Source organism: Thunnus thynnus, chromosome 12, assembly GCF_963924715.1.
Source record: "Thunnus thynnus chromosome 12, fThuThy2.1, whole genome shotgun sequence".
In the NCBI taxonomy this organism is placed as follows: domain Eukaryota; kingdom Metazoa; phylum Chordata; class Actinopteri; order Scombriformes; family Scombridae; genus Thunnus; species Thunnus thynnus.
The window spans coordinates 7,330,170-7,348,353 of NC_089528.1; the positions used below are offsets into that span (position 1 = coordinate 7,330,170).

General features: G+C 39.0%; 1 protein-coding gene across 3 annotated transcripts in view; it reads left to right on the forward strand.

Moving 5' to 3' along the window:
* The window catches only part of slc6a9 (solute carrier family 6 member 9), a 114,288-nt gene extending 107,423 nt beyond the window's left edge, over nt 1–6,865 (forward strand). For all 3 annotated transcript variants that reach the window (XM_067605021.1, XM_067605022.1, XM_067605020.1), the window contains one exon: nt 1,001–6,865. In XM_067605021.1, coding sequence (XP_067461122.1) covers nt 1,001–1,249 — 249 coding nt within the window. In that variant the 3' untranslated portion in view covers nt 1,250–6,865. The remainder of the gene's footprint in view (nt 1–1,000) is intronic.
* Nucleotides 6,866–18,184: the final 11,319 nt, after the last annotated feature.

Sequence of the window (18,184 nt, forward strand, 5' to 3'; positions counted from 1 at the left end):
ATATTTATGTCCTGTTACTTAGAGCTTAGCTGCTGCTTGCTTTACTTGACAACATGTAGTCTAGATAAACACCAAACAGCTGCTAGTAGAAAATGTTTTCACACTGGCCCGAGCCAGCGCAAGAACTTTAAAGTTTTGTCCAATTCCTGTCCAATTTTGAAAGTGGGTTTAGATTTCAAATTCTGTTTTTCTTATTGTTCTTGTTTTTCTTTGGGATAACTGGGGAAGACTGATTTACTCACATTGTGAACTTGAATTTGAAATTTTCCTGAAATTGGCAACAAATACAATTAAAGTTGCACTAATCGATATTTTTATAAAACAATTTATCTAATGACTGTGTAATATAAAGGGGGTTGGTAATAGTGACAAGCCTACAGAGAATTATCACCCAACTCCACTGTTCCCCTTAGATTTTCGGAGCCTTTTAGTGCTCATTGTTTTGGTTTTTGTGGCCCACAAACTCCTCTCTCAACAACCTGTTTCCAGCAGCAGCAGGCAGCTGTTTTCTGCAAAAAGAAAAAAGTTCTGATAAACTTTCTGCTCAGCACCAAACAACTAGCTGGTGAACATAGTGAAGCATTTAGCATCTTTTCCTCAGGACTTATGGAGACAATAATAGAGCTAAACGGATTCATCACTTCACCAGAAATACAACTCTAATGTTGTGCTGTGTCTGCTGAATGCATAAATAGGCTGTTTGCTTACATATTGACCATAACAGCTATATAAGGTAATAACATGTCAGTGCTGTGTTTACAGCTTGTTACAGTCCCCTCAAGTAGTCAAGAAAAAAATCATGCGGGTTTAATACAGCTTTAAATAAAATGTATGTTTATCTATCAACATATTACACATAGTATTAAAGTGTTTTTAGAGCTAGCATTTTATTGTTTAATTTTAATTAATCTCATTGGTCTTGTTTTAATATCTTACATGGAGTTTACAGTGAACTGTGTTTCCCTCCATTTTGATCCCTCTCCCTTTCTCTGTATCTCAGCGGTTGAAGAACGCATGCCGAGCACATCCAAAATGGGGCCCTGCCCTGCAGGAGCACCGGACAGGCCGCTACGCCCCCATGGCCTCCGAAGACACTGTGGAAGCTCGTCCCCTCAAGGAGAAGGAGGAGCTGAAGGAGGAGCTGAAGGAGGAGGAGAAGGAGAAGGAGAGGAAGGATGAAATCAGCCTCACCATCCAGGGAAGCAACGGCTCCACCAACACACACAACAACCCCAATCCCAGCGCATAGACGACACCCCCGCTCTGTCAAGCGCCACCATCACCATCTCCTCCTCCTCCTCTTCCTCCCCTCTCCTCCCTTCTCCTCAATCCTCACCCCACTTTCCCACAGTCCTCTGTGGGGGAGATCCCATTCGCTGGAGACCTTTACATATTGTAAGGGCTTATTATATCTATCCTAACCTCTTCTATCTATCTGTGTGTTGTCTCTAGATAAACAAAAAGAAAACGAAAGGAAGAAAAAATTGGGTCATTGTCCAAAAGATGTGCGTGTATGTTAGTGTGTGCGTGTGGGTGGGTTGTTAATTTGTTCCACATAATTTAATAATGCAGTTTGTTTTTCCTTTCATTTTTTGTAAAACTTGTATATGTCCTCTTCATATGCAGTTAGAGGTACGGTAGATTGTGAAGCTGCATGTGTTTGTTTTGTGCATGCAGCAGCATAGAGACACACACTGTTCTCCTTTATTCTGTTAGCTCGGTCTGTTTGAGATTGGTGACTTTCTAGCGGCAGTGCCAGTGGTTTGACAAGTAGTTGTTTTGATGTTATACACAGTGGTGCTGTAATAATAGAGGAGAGGGGCTAACTGTGTCTGTTCTGGCCAATTTACAGTTTGATGATGATGGAAGATGGAAAAAGGCTTGATTCTGTGGCCAGAAAAAGAGGCGGATACATTCATTCACACTCATACATTCACACTATTGTACATTTTACAGCACACAGTGACCTCAACTATAGTTGATCTCAGCTTAAGACTAAGCCTGTTGTTTTTATGCTGCTTCTCTTATTAAAGAAAAAAAAAGTTATACAAAGCACAAATATTTAACACCCGAGATGGCAAGTGACACTTAGGGCTGATTTTCTGTGGAAATTTCCTCCATTTGTAACTTTTTTTTTCCACTAAAGCTGCTTAAACTTTGAAAACTCTGCAGAGAAATGTCAGTGAACCTTAACTGAAACTCTGCCTCCGCATTCACACACACAATCATACACACAAACACACACACACACAGACACACACACACAGACACACACACACACACACACACACACAAACACAAAGCATATTTGATTCCAGTTTTTGTGACAGAAGAGATCCCAGTGCCCATTTCTCAGGGTCCAAGTGAAGTTAAACGTTGTGGTTCTTTTGTTGTTCCTCGCCTGTGGAAACCTTGTCTCGTACTAAGGTGGCCTGTTAAGATTACAGGGACAGAAACCACCTAACTTTTCTCGCTGTCTAAAAAAGGCTACACATTCGCGTATGCACACACACACAAACACACACAAACACAAAACAGGTGGATGCAACTCTGTTTATAGAAGTGCCATCTCTTCTTAAGTCTTCCAGGCATTCTGTTTGAGTGAAATGCATCTTGGGATGTGGTATATGAAGGAGGATCCGGGCTCGAGGAGGTAGCTAGTGAAAGGATCACATGTGTGTTCTGCTTGTCGTCGTCTGTGTCTCCCATGGGTTGTAGCAATCTGCCCCGTTAAGGCATGTTACCAAAAACATTACCTAAGATACCTGAGTTCTGCACGTGTTTTTGGTAACATATACAGTATATAAATACATATATATCTCAAAGAGACTGGTATGATGTCAGTCTCTTACAGTCAGTGGAACCTTTAATGTATTTACAGTCATTTTGTTCTGAGGCTCTGAGCCAAGCTGTGCTGTGACTGATGGAGAGACGGAAAGCAGAGAGATGCAGCTTGTTTCCAGAAGAAAACAGAATAAAAATGTTCATCTTAAATGAATTATGTAGTTTTAAATGTAGCTGTATAGTATCGTTCTCTCAATAGAATTCTCCTTTTTACCTCTTATTATTGTAAAGTAACTTAGTAAATAATTATAAAGACAGCATATGTTTATTTTGTACAAAAAATAAAAACTACAGAACCATAATTAACCATGTTTACCATTCCTCATCTGTGACTTGATTTGTCTGTTGTTTTGTTGGAGGGTTTGATAGGATAGAGAGGGGGTGTCTTTAGCATGCAGGGTTGTGTTTCTGTAAAGTGATTGGAAGGTTTGTCCAGCCAGCATCACGTACGATACTGAGGTACTGTGACGGCAGAGGTTCAGTGGCGAAAAGATCACATCTGTGCCACGTGTTCCTTTTGTATTTCCATCCTAAGATGCTTTGTTGGACACCTGCTTAGGTGGTGGCGAGATGCTTTTAGCTTCACAGACAGGGAGGATGTTTGGGGATTGCATCACGTCTGACTGCTGTTTCTTCATATTATAGTTTCAGTTTTTTTGTTTGTGAGCTGTCAAATAATTAAAATCAAATTTGGAGAACTAGAGGGCTATGATACCAGTATGAGCATGGAACATATTTACATAATATACAATGTTGTATACAGCATATTTATATCTAGAGAAACTTGAAGGAATAGTTTGACATTCTGAGAAATAGGCTTATTCACGAGAGTTAAATAAGAAAATCAACACCACTCTCATGTCTGAACAGTAAATGAGTAGCTGGAGTCAGCAGCTGGTTAGCTTAGCTTAGCACAAAGACTGGAAACAGAGGGAAACAGTTAGCCTGGCTCCGTCCAAAGGTAACAAAATACACCTACCAGCACATCTAAAGCTCACTAATTAACATGTTATATCTCATTTGTTTAACCTGTACAAAAACTAAATTTAAAAATGACAATTCTCTCTGTTTTCTTGGAAGTTATTAGTCCCGGCCAAGAACTGGTTTGGCACATAATTCCCCATAAAATGGTGAATTGCGGTTTTTAGACTTCAACTTAAAACATGTTAATCAGTGAGCGTTAGAAGTAACGGCAGGTTTATTTTGTTACCTTTGGACAGAGCCAGGCTAGCTGTTCCCCCCTTAATACTAAGCTAAGCTAACCAGCAGCTGGGTCCAGCTACATACTTAGCATACAGACATGAGAGTGGTATCATCTTCTCAACTAACTCCCGGCAAGAAAACAAACATTTCCTAAAATGACAAACTACTCCTGTAAGGAGATATATATGTCCATACTTAACAGGGCTTTGTTTTTTAAAAATATTGAAGCACAACTTCAGACTGACGTTAAATCTGCACATTCTTTCTTTTCTCTCACCGCTACAATCATGGATTGGATGGTGATTTTTTTTTTTAAATCAACAGTGCAGTTGCTCCAATAATCCACAAGATGGGGCGTTGCTGACACTCAGGGTAGTAAATGCACAACAGAGGTCTAAATGTGAACTAAAGGCAAACAGCCCAACAGACATAAGACTGAGAGTGTTAATGAAGAAAGCTACAAAGATGGAGAGGTCGGTCTGAAGCCGCAAGGATGTTCAGAGGATGTCTGAAACAAGCACACATTTCTAACCAGGTTATTAACAGGCTTTTGTACAGGATGGTTCTCAGATGGTAGAAACATATACTGGCTGTTTCCATAGATGGAGATTTGGTATAATAGGACAGATGCCTTCTAGCTTTAGTTGGAACTGTTAGTTTGGTCTGTTTCTGATTAATTCCTAAACTATTCATACCACAATACATATGACGTATTTTGTAATAATGTATATTTTTAATTGAATTCCTGCAAAACCAGGTGCTCTATGACACAATACTTTACCAACATCTTCTCATCTATTATGTTGTGTTGCTTCCTTTGTTAAGAAATTCCAAGTTAAGGAACGTTAAACTTTCTACATTAAGTTCTGTTCACTGAAAAAGGTGAATATGAACTTATTGTTCTCGGTATATATCTGGACAGCTCGTAGCTCAGACTGTTTCCTGTTTGTGATTGCCTGTCTTGTGCGTTAATGCTGTAGTAAGTGAAGCTTAGCAGCCATGTTATCATGCTATCTCTCTATATATATCCCAACCCTCTCCATCTCTGCTGGCCCCACAACTCTTCCTCCTGTTGTACAGTAATGTAAAAAAATCTATAATCGGACTGTGTGTATGTGCTTGTTTATCTTTGCTTTTATTTTTGGCGGGGTGGGTAATTGTGTTTTTGCTGGCGGGGGAAGGGTGGGTATTGTTTTGCTTTTGATTTGTCATTTTTCTTGTAGTGTAATGTAGACAATGTCAGGTGTATTGTGTACTCTGTGTGTAGTGGATTAGCTCTTACTGCTGAGTCTGCATGTAGAGCAGGCGTAGTGTCAGTATTGATGTCAATGTACCTCTAATCTATCAGAACTAGCCAAGTCCTATTCTGCTAATAATATACAGTCTATCTTTTAAAAAAAACTTTTTGTACTAAAAGAAGAGAGAGAAAATGACATACAGTATTTTATCTTCAGATTTTAATCATTGTTTATCTATGTTCTATGACACTACTTTTTTGTTTGTTTTTGAGGTTGTATTCATAGAAAAATAAGATAAAGTCAGCTGATATTAAAAGCATTGCCAAACAAAAAGCTTTGGATCGAAACTTGAACTACAAAAGAATGGTTAGTTTTTACTGTGAGCTCTGGTGTAGACAGTGGCTGCAGCTACATGACGATGCTTTTTTTTAATAAAAAAAGAAAAAGAACAGCATTGCTTAAAGTTATATTTTACATGGTGCAGTGGCAACAGTAATACACTAAATTGTTCAACATGGTCTTGTGTGCGAGCACCACAGTGCATCACTGTTTACCTTGAACTTTTTGTGGCCCTTAGCCCAAACAGTTTGGCTTTTTCTGTCTGCTTGACATGTTAAAACAGAGCAAGATCAACACCAAATTACCCTTTAAAGCATCCGGGACACAGTAGTCCTGTTAAACAACAGCCTGTGGTACAGTATATTTTCATTCTTGTGCAGCTCTGGTGCATAACATTGGTACATAATACTGTTTTATGTAGACATTTCAGGAAATTACATGACATATAAGTATCAGACAAGGGTCTAGTTACTATTTTGAATTGATTTATTGGACAAGTGAACCTTTGATTATCTGGCTACCATAACCTGACCCATTTGGCCCTCCAGGAAAGAAAACACACAACTGAGTATAGTTAACAATTGACCCATGTCTTTAAGTACTAATATACCATTGCTTACTATCACTGTACACCGATGTGGCTGTGCAAAAAGTCACTGATGTTGAAGAACTACCAGGTTTGGACCATTTTTATACACAAATTCACAGCACAGCTGCTCTACTGTACTAAAAACAAAACTGTGATTTTACCTTGTTTCTGTGGTTCTCTGTAAATTGCAGAACATTACCTCTTGAATTTCTTACTACTGCTCATATAAGCATAATCTCATGTTACAGCACTTTAAAGAAATCATTAGGTTTTTTTTATAAGCAACAGGAGAAAAAAATATAATTAGAATAATAATTCACATTTCCATTTTGAAAAAAAGTACAGTAAATGTCTTTTTCAGTGGTCTGGCTGAAACAAACTGTCCAAGTGTCAGTGGACAAATGCTGTGTTGTTGCTATGCCAATGTAAATTGTGTCATGGGAGGAGTGGAGAGGAAAAGCACAAGTGAAAAGAGAACACAGTTCTTCTGGTACCTTCTATCATATCTATCTGTCTATCTATCTAACCATGTCTGTTCTTCTTGTTCTTCAACCTTTAGGGCCAAAATACATTGAAATGTCTTAGTCCTGTCAGCTGTATATCGTAAACTGTTGAATTACAAAATGGTAAATAAAATCTATTTTAAAGATCACTGTGCTGCAGTATTCTTGTGTTGTATCATATCTTTTAACATAACATATTTTGTCTTACCTTGATTCCACTGGAAGTGCATTATTCTGACTATGTTATGCTATAAATATATATACATATAATTTATATTTATAAATTATTTGGTATTTTACATGCACCTCAAACTAACGTGTATTTTCTTCTCTGGCTCAGTTATCCTATACATATGTTTTGCGTTTTAAAAAGGCATTCTTAGTTGGTGAGAACTATAAAGTTGTATCTGACTTCAAAATACTATATACTTTTTTTAGTGTATGTATCTATGTTAGTATGGAGATTGACTATAAGAAAGGCATACGTGTCTCATGCAACATAGATAAACACAAAGTGTGGAGCCAACATGGTGAATAATGTCATTCTCTCTTTCTCTAATATATATAGTCTAGTCCATCGGTTCCTAAGGTTTTACATTTGTTACACCTTACACTGTGTAATTCAAATCAAAATCAAACCAAAAAGAAGAAGAAATAAGAAATGTTATTTATTCTTACAAATGAAAAAGGCAAATTCATAGGCATTAAAACTAACCCTCAGTTTTCCAGTAGCTTATCATTGTTAGTGTTGGCTGATGTTATTTCAGTCAGCCAACTCACGCAGAGTACATTATTATTTAAATGTAGACTATGAACAGCTTAGTGTTTGGCGTCTAGGCTCTGACCTTGTCGTTCCCCACAAGCAAACATTGATTTCACACAGCAGGGAGTGGGGAGCATCGATGCTAACCCCCCCCCCCCTAGGGGAAGTAGTCTCAGAGCCCACAGGTGGATGCTGGGGTGGAGGTGGGGCTTTTGAAACGTTGTATGAACAGCAGCAGCAGCAGCAATGGCAGCAAGCAAGCATGTGAGCAGTGGGGCAGCAGTCATGCAGCAAATTGTTAGCAGGGCACTGACAGTCTAAATACGCTCCCATGATTATAAGGATGCCTTGGATATGTTGTATGTTACAGTGAGGAGAGTATGGCATGTGAGTGGAGCAGCAGCTCGAGTTGGGCTGCCTGAACTAGCTTGCAAGCATCCCTTTATTTCAGTCAGCCAACTCATGTGGAGTAGAATATTATTTAAATGTAGAATATGCACAGCATTAGTGTTTGGCATCTAGGCTCTAGCCTCGTCACTCCCCTCAAGGAAACATTGATCTCACACAACAGGGAGTGGGGAGCAACAATACTAACTTCCCCCCAAAACTACATTACATTCAGAGCCCAGCGCCAACCATTATGAAGAATCTGCTATGTGTGGGCCGAGGCACCAGCTGCCATGTGGCCATTCCCCTGCTAAGCACCTCAGACCATGAGGGGAATAGCCTATCTCATGAAATAAGATGGAAGAATATAAACCCAGTAATCCATCTGATATGCAACAAATGGCTGAGACATTCAGCTATGCAGTAAATAATAAAATCCCAAATTCAAGAATCAGAGCAGACATGCTTCAATCATTATTGAGGTAAAATAGATTATCGACAATACACGCATGAGCTTAGTTTGGAAAAGAGTGTGGCTTTAGATCTGATTGATGTACAGATTACCCCCAAAACGAAGCAACACCTAGGGGGAATTATGCTGCATAACCAATACTCTACATATCTGAAATGTGAGTACTTGTATCACCACTGAAAGCAACATAAAGCACAACCAAAATGTCTAGTTCAGTGTTTGCATTAATATGTCAAATTTGTACGTCTTAAGATGACAGAAAAAACCCTATTAACATGTCCATCATAGGCGTTTAAAAGTGGGTGCTACTACTTCATCACTTTCTTAGGGGAACTCTACATACAATCATTGCAAGAGAGAAATCAATTCCCCACTCAACCTAGCTTGTATGAATTGAGGTTAAGAAATACTGTTGATTGAATTGGGCTTAAGAAATAATATTGATTTACTGTGACATTATTAACATCTCCATCCTCAGCCACCAAAGTTAAAAATTACCTGCACAAATTGATCCAGCCCACATATATGGACAGTCGCAAATACTAAATCACAGTTGCATATAAGACACGTGATAGGTACCAAAGTACCCACTAGCAAGAGCCCACATTACCAGAACGTAGGCATACATATAGCCCACTGCAGCCCCTCTGTTAAAAAGGGGTGGGTATGTTGACACCAACCAACAGCATGGAAGCCTTAATGGTCCAAACTTAAGACGTTCAAAATGGATGCGTTAACAGGGTATTTTCTGTCATCTTAAGACATACACATTTGACATGTTAATGTGGATGCCAAACTAGATGTTTTGGTCCAATCTGTGTTTCATACCAAACAACACACTAGTTTCATTTGGCATTTATCAGCATCTCACTCAGAATTAATGTTAATTAGCAACAATTGATGTAATCTGCCATGGACGACTTTTCTTCATTTTACCGACGAAACCGCGGTCGCGGTTTGAATGTTGATAATAAAGATGGAGGTAAATTAAAGATTTGATAAGAGACACTGATGTGGCCTACGAAGTATGCTCATACTGGAAAGCCCTGCTTGTGCCCACAGCAACACATAGCAGCAAGCACTGACTGAACAGAGCTTTAATATCCAGGCTATGTTTGCATATACATGGTTATAAGCACAAGCAGTTAGCTCAAAGACTGCGGTGAGCTGATCCCAAACCACCACAAAATGAAACTCCAGCCTCAGCCCCTGAGGGACACATAGTTTCCCACAGCTAAAAGGACATGACCAAAGCAACACAATCAGGCTGATATGCAACAAGTTTGTCTTTAAAACGCTATATGAACAGCAGCAGCAGCAGCACCAGCAGCAATGGCAGCAAGCAAGCATGTGAGCGGTGTGAACTTGTGATGGCTTATATACGCCACCATGATTATAAGGGTGCGCTGGAAACATGTTAAAGTAAGGAGAGCATGTGAGTGGAGCAGCAGCTCAGGTTGCGCTGCCTGAACTAGCTTGCAGGTGTCGCTTCATTATAGGATGTAGCTGTATGTCTGACATGGAGTCAGTTTGCCCACTGCATGACTCCTTTCTACTTTTGCACGTCAGATATTAAAAAAAAAAAAAAAAAAAAAGAGTTTGATCACAAAAGTTAAACAAGAAGTTAACACACTGTATCTCACTGGGAGACATATTTTTTGTTACCTCCATATAGCCATGGCTTACTGACTCATAAGGCCATTTGTTGCTGCTGTTCAGCAAAAGTTGCATAGTCTTGCTTTAAAGGGAAGCAGTTTCTAATTGCGGCCGCTACATGTTTGTGAGTTGTGAGCTGTTCCCCTCTTTAATTTCTCAGACTGGTCATTGTGAATGCTTTTTAGTTATGCATTTCAGTGCTGAACTTCCATTGTTAGGTTGTTAATTAGGTGGTTGTGATGTCATGTAATGACTCTCCCACTAGATGGGGTTGGAGAGGCACACCTGGAATGCTATAATCATGGGACATTTTTTCAGGGATAGACTGAGATTGATTTTTTAAAACAATGTTTAGAAGCTACTATCACTGATAATTAGTACTTTGTAATCAATGTCTATGCATATAGCAATTTTGATGCCAAACAAATACAAATAGGCAGTATTTTATGGCAGTGTGGAAATGTTCCTGAAACAGCATTTAGACCCTCAGAACACTAAACTCTCCCCTGACAAAATACACAACAATGAAAATACAGCTTAAAAACATCTGGGGGGAAAAAAATCATTGTATTGGTGCTAGACTGTATAACTGGTCAAAATTCAACATTAACAAAAAACAACTAAATAATCCAAATGAATTACAAAGTGTAGAGCAGGTTACAGCCTATTTTTTAATATAAGAATAAACTTCTTGGACTGTTCCGTTCTCTCAGTGATGCAAACATGTGGCATATGAATGTCAGTGATACATGACAAGGTTTTTGTTTTCAAAATAATTAAAAGCCCATACATACCCACCCACACTCCACACAGGTGTTTCAATTATATTTCCTATAATAGCTCTATCCAAAGTCCACCTGACTAGAGGTCTAATCAGCCAGATGGACTGAAAACATGTGTGGGTGTGTAGGGTCTTTAAATCCTCACTAAACCTACAGGAACATAGCGGCAACATGCTCATGTTTAATACAAAACAAGGCAAACCATCTGAAAAAATCAAACTAATCTGAAATCCTCAGTTGTGTTATTATCATACCTCCTTTTTACTGTTACCCCGGCTACTGGAGGAATAAAATGGCCACAGTACCATGTGGAGTCAGAGGAGGGCAGCATGGCAGTAAATATAAAAACCACAGTGTATAAAGGCACAATATCATTGGCATGAAGAACGTAGTCATCTGTGGATCCAGCATTTGTACAAACATGCAACCAAATGCCTGGTCATGAAAAATGTTCAGCTCCTAGATTTTGTATTAGTGTTTTATCATATTTGTTTTGTTTTGGCTGTAGGGGCTCTTGGTCACCAAGGCTTTAGTGACTCCTCAGTCATCCTGACAAAAGATCAGGGGGTCAGCAAACTGTTTAGGAATCTTCAGAAGGGCACCATGAATATTTATTCCAAATTTCATGGTGATTTTACCTGTAGATATCAAATGGATGGATAGAGTGAGCAACCGACATCATTACCACTAGTCTCCATCAGTTGGAGTCAGAAGAGGGCAGCAGGGCTGTGGATATAGCAACACAGCTTCTCTGTTCAAGCCACCATTTCATTACTTGATCATAACATCCATCAAAGGTGCCACTGGGTTAAAGGAATAAGCTTCATTAATGAACACATTTACAGGCAAACAACTTGATAAATGTCAACACAAAACTCCTTATTCTTGTTGCTGGCTTGCTGGGGTTTTTTTTTTCGAGTTACACAAGTCTGTTATAAGTTCTGTATATCAGCTACACAATCTCAGTCCTGTTTGGAGAAATAGGGAACATAACACAGAGGGTTGTACCTTAAAATCGATCAGCAGTTACATTATAAGCCATTTTTAAAGGTGTAACTGGTGGAGGTGGTGTAACTAATTATAATCCTCCAATGTCCATATTGTACTCACTGCAAGAGCACTGCAGTTGAGAGGTACAGCCTGTGTGTCAGGGGTGGCTGAAGGGCATTTCCTAGACTGGACTCGGCTTTTTTTGACAGAAAGCAATTTCACTGCTTGTGGGACTATTGTTGCATTTCGTTTTTGAAAGGTGACTCCATTTCTGGGAACCCAACCTTTCTCCTTACCAGAACTGCAAACAGCCACCACACAGGGTCACAGTGAGCGAGCTGTTGGTCCCCCACTTCTGTCTGCTGTAATATACGACATATCGGCAGCATGACACCGTAAATTTATACTTTCATTAATAAGGTTGGTGAGAGTGTGAGAGTGGCTGTTATTGTTATTCAGATCATCGGACACTGGCCAGAGATTAATTAATTCTAGGAACAATCCTTCATCTTGATGTCAGCCCATCATTGATCAATCTGTTTGTTCCATGTGGTTGTGTACAACGCAAAGCAGTACAAGCCGAGCTCTGATTTTATCATAGTATATTAAAGCAGAGCTGGAAGGTTTGTCAAGTTCAAGCTTAAATGTTGCTTCAGGGGCAGTAAAAGGGGTACTCATTTTTGTATTGCACTTATTAAAAGTACAGAAATTTGCAAGATAAAAGAATTATCAAAGCTGCAGAAGCTGATCAGATCCTGACTTCTACTCTAGTGCTGAAAGGATAAGTCATTCTGCAAAATTAATGGACAATAACATTGTTGATTAATTGTTATAGTGTAATTGTAGTCATTTTATCAAAAATACCTAACATTGTCTGGTTTTAACTTCTCAAATGTGAGGATTTGCTGCTTTTGTCTGTTTCACTGTAAATTCAATATTTTGGCATCTTGGACTGTTGGTCCAACAATACAAGCAATATAAGTTGACACCCTGAGCTCTGAAAACTTGCATAAAGCTGGGTAAAGCTACAAAAATGCTGGATCCTACATTTCCCATAATGCTGTTTGATAGTCACTTGAGTGATTTTTGTCAGACTTTACAAAACTAACAGTTATTTACATACAGTACTAGTCAAAAGTTTGGATACACTTTCTCACTCAAGAGAATGGGAAGGTGTGTGTCCAAACTTTTGACTGGTACTGTACATAAACAGCAGTAAATTCACAATGACATGTACATTTGGTGGAGTGCCCCTTTAATGAATTGAATATAATGTTATTTTGTTTTCTTTTTTTGTGGGATCATTAAGTGTGGGTGATGTGGCAGAAGTGGGATAATGTTAAATGTTAAAACCAATAGCAACAGTAGCACCAGTAAAGAAGTCATATAGTCCTGTCATGTAGCAGGCCCAATCATGTTTTTTTCGTGGTGAAAACAATTAGAAGTGGCATTGACTTGTTTGATTCATTCAGTGAGGCACTCTTTTTAGCAACCACTACTGGTCATTCTTTCCATTTCACAGAGATATTTGAACTTGTTTGAACATTATGCAGCATTTGCTTTGTTGACTTAGCTAAATGTTGGGCTGCAGGACTGTCAGTCACCCAGTAAATTGCTTTGCCACTCTGCATTTCTCTTCAGATTACCAACGGATAGTAGAACATGTCAGCTGGTAAATTGAAGGAAAATAGCTTCCTGAGCGAGCTAACAGCGCTGACTTTATTGAATTAACACGGCGCTGTCTTTGCCAAGGTTTTCACAACATGTCCATCTCTGGTAAAATTAGGAAGCTAATTCAAGTTTCCTGAAGGGTGACTTTGCAATTCCCCTATAAATTAAAGAACAGTGAGTGTTTTCTTCAGCTGGTAAGTGACAATACTAATGTTTACTGAGAATGCTGTGGGGAAATGTGATTTTTTTGGCACTGTACAAGCTTTTCATTTTCACAGGTGCCAAATCTGTTACCAGAACCCTTCGTTGATGCCAGAATGGGATGAAACCTTCTACATTTTTGTTTTTTGAGCCAAAATATCATCTTGAAGGAGTGGGAGATGAATCGATTTGTGTCTATTACAATATATACAACCTGTGCTGGGAGGTTTTTGAACCTTCCTGATACTTACACTTAAAACTTACTTCAAGAGTATACTTTTATTTTAGGATGTAAGCACTTGTTTCACCCAATTCAAAGCACGTCTACCTGTGTTGAGAAAAAGTGAAATTAGATTTTATTCCATTTGCTTATTTTAAGTGCACTCAATATTAGAGTAAATAACTTCCTTTGCCACACTTCTCATTTCAAAATGAGTTTGAAATTACCTTGAAGATAACCCCGCCTGTAGAGTCGATAGATGAAATTCATCCCTTGTTCTACAGTTGAGAACTGAATGTCAGTGACTGCTGTTAAAGTAAAGGACAGCATGTGTTACACAGGAGATGTACACCTTTGGGGATGGAAGAGCTGTTCAGACTTCTCTAGTCAGTCACTCTCTTTACCCTTCACATTGCCTGGGTGTAGTGCTGTCATGCCCACATTGACTGATTTGGATCAGTGGGACCGTTCATCACTTTAATGGAAGAGTATTGATTGTGGTGCAGAAGCACGATACCCGTCTGCAATAGTAATGGACTTCCTGAGAAATCACAGATGAAAAGGCATCGGGGGATATCCAGGGACGGGGAGACACCTTTGTGCTGATTGTTAGCACCTTATTATCTGTTTGTGTCCAAGTGTGTGTGCCAGCACTTTTTGTTAATGTTTCCAGATAGAGAGAGAAAAGCACAAACACACTATTAAAGGGTCATCACAAAAACCCCATATTTTCTCACTTACATCTAGTGATATCTTGGCCCGCAGACAGTTTTAGTTTTATTTATCCAGATTTAGAGATATGTCTCTAGGATTTTTGCTATCACCCCAATACAGTGGTGAATGGAATTTTGTTCGAAGATTCCCTCCAGGCATGTTTTAAAACATCTAAAAATACTCTGCTTTGAATAATAATGTGTATCTGACATAGTTTTTCCACAAAAAAACTTAGATTACCAAGTTAGAAGTCCTTTAAACGACATCTCCTCCCTTGCCCTCTTTGACAAATGCAGGATACATGAATATGCAAATATTGTTCATTTCAAAAGTTGAACTGCTGGATGCAAGATATCACCTTGTTTACTGTAAAGTCCATTCTCAGTGTGTGTGCACTGGAGGCTTCAAGTTTCCACATCACACTTCTGTAAGTTGTATACTGGACTATAATTGGCTTCCAAACTAGTTGTGTGCTTGTAGGGACAACCATGATCTTTACCTAGCCTTAACCATACCATACCATCCAGAGTATAGAAGGTGAGAATTTAGTAATGTTGGCATCAGATGTTATATTATACATATATAGGCATACTGTAGACTCATCCAATATGGACATCCTTGTCTGGTAATTGGATTGCAATTCTCTGAGTTCATCTGTGTATAGTCTATGGTTCATCACTAAGAGCAACCCCTTTCACATTACACATGTTGAATTTATCCATTGTTAATATAAAACATTTGATTAGTGCAGCAGCATCTCTTTTCCAGTATCACAGTTACTCTGGATAATCCATTGAACAGTGGGATAGACAGTGAGGATGAATTATCCACTGGCACTGTTTGTGGTGAAGACATGTTGCTGCTGTATTTTACTATTTTACTATTATTTTAGGCTGTGAGCACCACAGATTACATTTCATTCACCCCCATTTGTTTTGGGATGGAAGCAGAAATCTCAGGGACAAATTATGCTATTGTGCTATATATTGGCACATTACGGTAGATACCACAAATGATGAGTTAGAAAATGTTTTGTTTTTTGTTTGTTTTGTTTGGGTTTTTTTTCTCATTTGAATGAACCTAACCCTTTAATCTGCCAGTGTTCTTGTGTAACTGACCCCTGTTTGCTTCATGCGTGCACCCTCTGAAATATCTGTTGGAAACATGACTCTTCTCTACAGATGAGTGTAATCCCTTCATTCTGTGATCACATGTCAAAATCACTGACAGCTGTCAAGGTGTGAGGAACAAGGCAGGGGATGATGGACAATGGACACATCCACTGTGTGTGTGTGTGTGTGTGTGTGTGTGTGTGTGTGTGTGTGTGTGTGTGTTTCTGTTGTGGAGTTACAGCAGCAGAGTCTAATAACATAAGACTCTCTTAGCATCCATTCAGCTGTATTTGACAATCCCCTCAGTGATTAGTGGAACAAATGTCTGCCTGTCGCATTACAGCTGTTGTTGCCAGCCATTTGTAAAGCTTTCATGTCCTGCACGCTTTTCATTGGGAGATCATCTCATTACACGGTGTGTATGTGTGTGTGTGTGTGTGCAGGTTTGCTTTAAATCGTTGTTATCTCCCCAGCATCTGTCAGTGCATGTTTCTGATTCTAACCCATGTAAACAACATTGCAAACAAAAAAGGCAATTTTCTCACCTGGGTATTGTTTTTTCTACATTTATATGGAAATTGCGCTCATTTATATTGCTCCATAAAATATGTAAATGGAAATTATACTCCCCTGTTGGTAGTTTGTCTGATGTCTGCATCTCCATCTGTCTGTCTGACTACGAATAAAGTCGTCAAAGTTTATCTTTGTCTGCAATTTTGAAAATAGCTCAAACCAGTCAATTTTGATAACAAAGAGATAGTCACAATTATATTTCTCACAATGAGAGGAAGCTTGTGTTGCTACTCTACTTCTGTTTCAGTTTATGTCTCTTAATTTAAGCTTCTTTCCCATGTTGTGATTCCAGAAAAATACGTTTTTCTACTTGAAGTTCCTGGACAATAAATCAACCAAATGCCAACAAAGACACATCATGTCAGTATAAGAGGTGAGAAAGCCTCCGTAGCGGGGCTGCATCCAATGTGTTCTCTCTTTGATATAGAGGTGTTTTCATTTACAAGGCAAGTTGAGAGAGAGAGAACATTCCTAATTACAACCAATCCCTATGGGAGTAACTGCAAAGGGATGAAGGGTTTTCACTCAAACACACACACACACACACACACACACACACACACACACACACACACACACACACACACACACCTGGAAACAGCCCAGAGAACCTCAGTCTTCAGTTGGCCATGGAGCCTCACTAATGGAACTGTGACTAGTTCAAGTGCACTTAGACAGTTGGACAGTGTAGTGATTGGGTGTAGAGGGCTGAGTTCCCTGCTGATCTGGGGATTTAAACTGGCAACCATGACGTTTTAAGCCCAACTGTCTAACATTAAGGCTGTTTAATAAGGTGCTTTTTGTTTTTATGGCTGGAAAAAACAACTTGTTAGCAAAGTTTATGGATCAATTTATGTGCACATAAAATGTAGATGGGACTTCACATAAATACAAATAGACTATGGGATGTAATTTAACATTTGTTGCTCCTCCTGTGAGCCAAAAAGTGAGAGTTAAGAGCAGCAGGATGAGAGGAAAGATGGTGAAAGGAGCCCTCTGCTCTTACAGACATTTGAGTGTGATGTTAATTATCCTGATGTGGGTTGAAATAGGCTCGTGCTGGCCCAGAGGGGGTAGGAGGAGATCATTAAAATCCGAGCTCAAACACACACACTGCGGCGCACTCAGCATCACAAAGACATAATTAGACACAAACTAATGTACCTGCTCAGGCATGGGAACCTTTTCACACGTAGCTACACATCCGCTCGTATGCACACGCATGCACGTGCACACTTAAACACACACACACACACACACACACACACACACACACACACACACACACACACACACACTGCATGCAGGCGTTAATCAAGTGATGCTAAATGTGGGTCAGTGCGGTTTTAACCACTAGTGTGATTAGTGTATAATCAAGCCATCATCAGTGGCCGCACACACGCACACACGCATGCACAGATGCATATACTGTATCTTGTAGACCAGTGATTGTTCCCAACCTAGGTACTCTGTAGGCTAATCCAGGGGGTACTTCAGAAGATTGTTGAGTTTCTCAAATAACAGAAACTACTTTTTGATTAAAAAAAAAAAATCCAGACATTCTGTTACCCCTGAACACCTCTATATGACCTTTAACTTCAAATGGTAAGCTAAAAGTTAGGGATAAACAGTTTAATAGCTTAAGTAATGGAATCAAAATTGATGGTAAAAAGTGATGGATAATGGTTGAAATAGTTAACTAGGAGTGACTATTACTTATTGCTAACTATTTTAATACTTATGGGTAATGGTTAAAATAGATAGCCATAAAAGTATGGAAGTACTTAGTGAGAAGTAAAAGCTAAATGATAAGCTAAAAATTGAAAAAGTTAACTAAAAGTAATGGATACATAGTTGAAATAGCTAAATGTATGGGATAAATGGTTGAAATACTTAAAGCTAAAAGTACTGGTCAGTTCGAAAGGTT